Below are 7240 nucleotides of genomic sequence, written 5' to 3' on the forward strand. Positions count from 1 at the left end.
CCCCCTTCCCTCCTTGCCTTGCAATACTTCCTATGGAAAAAGTGATCTCACTGGTAAAATGTTGATGTCAAGTGTTCAGGGCTATGGTGTTTATATGGATTTAAAAACTAGGCCGTTTTGAGTTAGAGTAAGAAGCAAATAAAAATGCAGAAGAATGAACTTGAATCTTCATCATATTTGATCACTTATGGTATAGACCCTCCCCAGATTCCTGTTTGGACCTTTATTTTCTTTTTTCACTGCCACCTGTTACTTGAACCAGATATTTTTACCTATAGCTAAATAGTTTTAAAAGTTCTTTGCCAAACATTACTAAATATGTTTTTTTGTTGTTTCTTCAAACCTGCATAACTGCCTCTGTTAGAGACAGGTCAAGTTTGACCATGTGGTTTATGGCACCACAAAGATCTTTCCAGCACCACAAACTGCAACTGTTGCATGTTATATCTTGCACCGTGCTGCTAATTTGTAGAGCTAGGGCAAAATTTGCTACCAGGATTTCTGGGTAGCAAAAAAAAAAAAAAATCCCTTGGGCAGGGGGAAAGCCACACAAAGCACACCAAGATGTCATGTGCCAAGACAAACACGGAGATGGGGGATCAGGCAGCCCAGGGATACCAGCTCCCCCATCTCTGTGTGCTGCGGAGCCCCCATGCAGCGGCACCCTGCACCGCAGCCGCCCCAGTTGGCCAGGGCGCAGTGTGCCTCAAAACAGTGAAAGAGGCAGTCCTGAGCTGGCTGCTCCCCTGCCTCCACATGCCTCAGTGCAGGGGCTACACTGCGGAGCCCCTGCATTGAGGCATGCAGAGCCCCCATCTCAAGGGACACTGCCTCAGCCAGCCAGACCCCAGCTGGCCGGGGTGCAGTGTGGCTGGAGATATAGGCTCCACATGCCTCAGTGCATGGCTCTGCAGTGGAGCCCCCGCAAGGAGGCATGCAGAGACAGGAGCAGTGAGCCCAAGGCCACTGGGAGCCGGAAGTCTCCCATTTTGAAGCACACTGTGCCCTGGCCAACTGGGGAGCGGCTGGGGTGCAGGGTGTCTCAGCGCAGGAGCTTTGCAGTGCACAGAAACAGGGGAGAAGGCATCTGCTCCCCTGCTGGTTGGGGCACAGGGTGCCGCAGCAAGGGCTGCCTGCCAGTTACCATGCACTGAGTTACTATGTATCCCAACCAGCCCCCCTTGCAGCACATGGAGCAGTGGGGCAATGTGTCCCACTGCAAACCACATGAGCTGGGGCGTGCAGTGCAGCACAAACTTATGCCCTACTATCTTTGCTACTGCGAATACATGCCCCTGCTTGTGTGGACCATGCTGTTCAACAGCTTGTTCAAATTCCTAGTCCAAGGAAAGGTAAGATTTCACTTGTAAATCCATATCATGTACTCAGCTATTTAAATTTGAAATTTACCTGCCAGCAGTAAAACAGGTCCCGTTGGCAGCTCCAATTGTAGAAAAGGCCACGAAGAGAGGAACTATCCAAGCAGCTGGATAAAGGACTCGATCCCCAAATGTCTGAGATACAGAATTAAAATAAAGACACAATTAACATATTTATTTTGGTGTATTCTGTTGTGCAGGAACCATTCATAAAGAAATCCTGCAAATAAGTCTATACAGATTAAAAAATAAAACAAAAGCAAAATTTGCTTAATACTATGGGATAAAAAAACAACTACACTGTGGAAATATTTCACCCACTGCTTTAACGAAAGGCTGCTTTAGTGGAATGCAGCCATTGCAGTATTGTTACACTGCTGTTTAAACCAGGAAAGTAAATGCTGGGGTTATTTAAATACAGATATAATGTATCTTGAACAGACTACTATATTTGGTTAAGAACCTGAATTAAATTTTAGGGTATGTCTATGTAACAAAAGGAAGATGCGATTGTTGTGTAAGTTGGCACACCCAGGCTAGTTTTAGCTAGTAGAAATGGGAGGGGAGAAGATACGGGAACATGAACTTCACTATGAGCAAGAAAGCAGTATATAAGCCTGCCAGGTACTGGAAGTCCATATTTTTGTTCTTAGTGCATGTTTTAAGGCTAAACTACCATGTCTTTGTGGCTTTATTTTTACTCTTGATGGATTAAATCTAGTGTGGGTATATCTGTCCATGATACAGTAATTTTTCATTTTACTGGGGTGACATTCTAAATTTTCAAAAGATGATATGAAAATATTAATAACATTTGAGGTTCAGATTACTGCTATCTGCCATCTCTTCAGGATACAGAAGCAGCAGTTTTGCCTAACACAATGCTGGGATGTTGCACAATAGTGATAATGTTAAAAGAGAACTCCCAGATAACCTGTCAGCCCATTCCCACCGGACTCCAAAGTTGTTGTTTTTTTGATAGTCTACAGTGATGCATTTGAGGTCTAGTGAGGTGATATGCCTGCAATTTTAGTGTCAGTATTGACCCAGTTAAATTGCTTCCACAATAGGCGGTGTAAAGTGATTGATTTATAGATGATATGTTGATAAAGGAGATTATAGAATAGTAATCCTAAAATTCGACCTATTTATGCATACACATTGTACAACCTCTTTTTTTTGTTTTGGTGAACAATTAATCTTGAAATAAACTAGAATCCTGCTGCCTTAAAAATACAAGATTCTGTTTTTTCTCTGCACTGTTTTATGAACTGTTTCTGCATGAATGCTCTGAATAAAGAATGCAGTACGTCATGAAACGTCTGTTTATTTTCCACAGAGCTAAAGGAATTTGATGTTTTTCTACTGATAATAAAACTGTCCCATGCGCATCTCGCCAACTGTTTAGGGAATTACGGTTCTGTTAAACTACATATTCATTCAGTGGAACTTAGGTGTGGGGAGGGATTCTCTTTTTTGAAAATTTAAAACTTCTAAATTACCTTTTAAAATGTTAAGTAAAATCTTGTACAATACTATACCTGCCAAGAATTTACAAAAGGCATTTCTGAAATGTCAAATGCTTGTTCCCTAACAGCTACCTGCCCATGTGTAACGTCAAATAAAAGGAGACCAGGACAGGGATTAAATGAGATGGCGACTGCATCTTTGAAAGGATAACAGCTTGACTTAGTGTCTGCTTATAGCCACTTGCCATCTCAGTAATACCAGTCAGGATGGAAAGGAGCAAAATAAGGTCAATTGTATGTTGTTGTTCTGTTGAGTATATGTTAAAACCAGTTTTCTGAACTGTAGTACTTGTAAAATGTAAATATTGATGGAAACATTTTCTTATTTCCAGTTGCTTCTCATTATTATGGCCTGGGGCGAATTATTTTTGTCAGATTAATTTAAAATATATTTACATTAACAAAACAATCGTACTGCCAATTTATGTTCAGAGAGAAATAACTAAAGAACATAACTGCGTTTTTATTAGGACTTAGTTCTTTAACATGTGCAGTATTTCAGTAGATGTTTCTGATTACAAAATGAAAGGTGACTTGACTTACCACTGCAACTGCCTGCGACTGTAGAAGTTCTGTTGAAGTCATTATGGTAAAATATGAAATATTAATCAGAACGTAGCAAACTGAAACCAGAGGAATTCCAATGATTATAGATAGCGGTAGATTTCTAAAGAATTTAAAAGATATGGTATCAGCATTTCTAAATTGGTAGGTATATTTATTATAATGACTATAGGCTTCCTTCAGTTTTAGTTCTGATTTAAAATCCTTTAGTCAGGTGTCTTCACTACCAATTATTGTATGTCATTTGTTTCACTACGGTTGAAGGATCATTGTTCGAGATAATAGCATTCAGGCACATTCTTTAATTGTCATAATATCAGGGATTATTCAAGTTGGAGAAATTTTAGAATCCAAGTGTCCTTTTTCATCATTTAAATTATTTTACATTTTCACTGTCTGGGTTTTGTTGCCCAGAAGAGATGAATTTTTTAGTTGTCATGCACTATCATACTAAATATTAGCTAAAGAAATTAATCTAAGGTGGGTCGCAACTCCTTCCACGCTGCATTTTACTGCATGTGAACCATGTATATTTGACAGAGTAAATCAATGGAGTGTATACGCTAACCAGAGCAATACAATATTTTGTTTGAGTTCTCACAACTGGAATGGGATGTTTTATTGTTATTTAAATGGTATTTCCCAGGCCCTCTGACATTTATGCTTCTGGTTCCCCTGATGGGCTTATAATTTTTATTTTATTCAGACTTGGCTGGGAACCAAGGCTGCCTATAGACGTGCTTGTTCTAATTGAAACGCTCCAGCGTTACCTCACTGTCATGTGTATTAAGCCTCCCACATTTCAAAATGGCCACAGGGGCACTTTAGCTAAACCTTGTTGAATGATCTTTAGTTAAAGTGCCTCTGTGGCTATTTTGAAATGGGGGGGGGGGCGGACACTTAAACCTGCTCACTGTCGCATGTATTAATTAGAGCAGCTGTCTGGGAACCACTGTAATTAAAATGCTCCCCTCCCCTCTCGCATGTGTATAGGCAGTGTGAAGCTTCCACAGCTGCTGCTGCTTCCACTTGCTTTAAATGTAGAGGTCAGCCTCTCTTTAAAGAACATTTAAAAAATAAATAAATAAGAAATTCCTCATGAAAAGCATCCCACCTTCCTGAAAGTTTTTTTCCTTTTCTCTCACCCCCCAAACCCCATACATCTTTAAGCATGTCTCAAAGGAAAGCAGCCCTCACTTAATCAGAGCATATAAGGCTCAGCATTTTATATGGAGAAAACAAAATCATTCAAAATATTGATTACCATAATGGTAGTTGCACAAGGAAATAAATGAAAGTAGCAAAAAAAACCCCCAAACAAACTGTCGATTTGCTGATTACTTGGTGGATGCAGCAAAGTTAAATGCTTGTAAGACCAAGGGAAAGCCCCCTCATGAGCAGAAATTTAGGGAGGAGGCAGCCTCTATAGGGAAGACACTATGTAATGGTTGATTTCAAGATGTTTTACATTTTCCTAAATATTTTCAATTAGATATTGCAACTTTAGATACGGCAGCTTTTGACAGACGCATTCTAAGGTCAGTAATCCAGTTTATTTGCAAAGTCAAAGGTAGGGGGGTCTTCGGGGTGGAGGTGTTCTCCCATCTAGTTCAGTTTATTGCTACTGATATTTAGAGCTTATTACTATGGATTATTGGTCTTACTTAGAGTCATTAACTAGTTTTGTTAATGAATTAATTCCAGTGAGCCTCTCATCAGAGTGATACTTCGTAGTGAGAACCTCTTCATTATCTATTTTGTCTGAGTGAGTTGTCAGTCTACCAGGAAAATGAGATTGACTCATCACTGTGTGTTATGATTTACTCTGAGAAATCCAATGTAAGGGTAGGAGATTTTTTGTTTTATTTTGTCAATGTTATTTAGGACCTATCTTGCACTGTAAGGATTTCTTGAGGAAGTTGATAGAAATCCTGATGCATGCATCTCAGGACTTCCTGAGTCATGCACTGTCATCCTGATTATTTGTGATTACTCCTGCCTATCTACATTAACTGTATAGATGATATTCAGAAATCATATATGCTGTTAAAAGTAGCATCAAGAGCATTTAAAAATTTGATTAGAATGCATTTTTTGTAATTCAGGGCATAAATTTGCATTTATTTGTTGGGGTATAATAGACATCAATAGAGATGGAATTGATAAGTGTCCAGAACTAATTGTAAAATCCAGGGTAGAATATATGTGAGCAAGCATCATAACATTTGGAGTACCAATCTGATCAAAGAGAAACTAAAATATATGTTTTCTCTCAACACTTATAAGGCTTTAATTGGTCCTTTAGAAATTCTGCTTCTTAAACTTAGTGTTATCTTTTTGGGTCTCACCTGTAAGGATTTTTAAGTTCCTCTGTAATGTAATTTAGCTGATTCCTGGAAGAAAACCATTAGCATAATGTTACTAGTGGTCAGTTGTTCAAATGTCAACTTACTTGGAAACCAGGTGTTGGGATATCTCAAATACTCATTTTCTTTAGACCACAGTTTTAGGCTAATATTTGTATCAGATGGAAACAAGTCTTTTCATTCTTCCAACACTTTTTTTAGATAGGAAATATTTTTATGAAATAAAAATAAATACATCAGTATTTGACCTTAATACATTTAAAGCAGAAAAAACAGTCCTTTTCAGCTATGACCTAATGGCTAAGAAGACTGGGGAATTCAGTCATATTACTGTGGATTCCAGAAGTTCCCATGTTCTTATATATGGTAAACTGAACAAATAAAAGATTAAACTTATGGACTTTATAACTCAAACTCTATTCTCTAGCTGTCATGCATCTATGTTCCAGGAAAATGATAATGTTGTTTAAGAAAGGATACAGTATTGAGAATATGTAGCTTTAAAAAGTATCCTGATTAATCTCACCACATTTGGATATGAATGTCCACATTTGGATATGAATGTAATATCTTCCCACTGCTGTATATGGTCCTTCCAGAGGAGGTCTTAAGCAGCGTGTAAAGGTTTTGCCTAATGTCCTATTCTGGGTGTATTTGTTTTCTGCATTAATAAGGAATCCAGTTTCAGGGAGGAAGGGATTGACTTGGCACCTCTCTGGAATATATTGAATTAAAGCGTTATAGTCTTATACCAGCCTAATTTTCATAGATTCTAAGCACTTGCAGTACTGTATCACTGACTCCCATGGCCTGGCCTGTTTTTTTTTTTTTTTTTTTCCCCCATTAAGGACATGATGTGGAGTTTTGTTTTGTTTTGTTTAAGATAGGAGTGCTCTTCTCCAGTGTTCATTACAAGGATTCTCAATAACAAGTCAAACTTCAACTTTTCCAAATAAGACCTTTGAGTGAGTTTTACAAGGAGAGATAAAACCAGGTAAAGACTGTTAAACTATAACTGATAACAGTAGTAAAAACATCTTACCATCCATCGTATGCCCAGAGTCCATTATAAAATGCCAGACTGATGGAACCAATGGAAAGTTTAGTATCCTTGAAAGAATTTTTAAAATTTTCAGTTTTTCCTGAAAATTAATATAAATGGGGACTGAGTTAGGATGAAATGCAATTTTCTCATCATGTAATGTTTTAAAACACATTTATAGTTGAATCAAATTGTCTCAACTAAACTTGAATTATAACTAAACAGTGACTTTTATGAATTGGTCTGTAATCTTGCCTTTTTTTTCCAAACAGACACATTAATTATTTTTAATCACTATGCATGTAGTCCTAAGAAATTGCTTTGAAGTCCAATTAAATTAAAAGTGAACTGAAAGCATTC

At 38.0% G+C, this 7240-nt stretch overlaps 1 protein-coding gene and 1 long non-coding RNA gene across 2 annotated transcripts in view; one reads left to right on the plus strand and one right to left on the minus strand.

The window, feature by feature from the left end:
• The window catches only part of SLC7A9 (solute carrier family 7 member 9), a 27836-nt gene that overhangs the window by 4696 nt on the left and 15900 nt on the right, over window positions 1-7240 (minus strand). Inside the window, exons 6-9 of the mRNA XM_006016625.2 lie at window positions 6881-6980; window positions 5821-5865; window positions 3452-3575; window positions 1411-1514 (exon numbers count right to left, since the gene is read on the minus strand). Of these exons, the coding sequence (XP_006016687.1) occupies window positions 1411-1514; window positions 3452-3575; window positions 5821-5865; window positions 6881-6980 (373 nt within the window). The remainder of the gene's footprint in view (window positions 1-1410; window positions 1515-3451; window positions 3576-5820; window positions 5866-6880; window positions 6981-7240) is intronic.
• The window catches only part of LOC112552096, a 23184-nt gene continuing 22653 nt past the window's right edge, over window positions 6710-7240 (plus strand). Inside the window, exon 1 of the long non-coding RNA XR_003096456.1 lies at window positions 6710-6832. This is a non-coding gene — a long non-coding RNA (uncharacterized LOC112552096). The remainder of the gene's footprint in view (window positions 6833-7240) is intronic.

The sequence above is a fragment of the Alligator sinensis genome, unplaced genomic scaffold (assembly GCF_000455745.1).
Source record: "Alligator sinensis unplaced genomic scaffold, ASM45574v1 scaffold170_1, whole genome shotgun sequence".
In the NCBI taxonomy this organism is placed as follows: domain Eukaryota; kingdom Metazoa; phylum Chordata; order Crocodylia; family Alligatoridae; genus Alligator; species Alligator sinensis.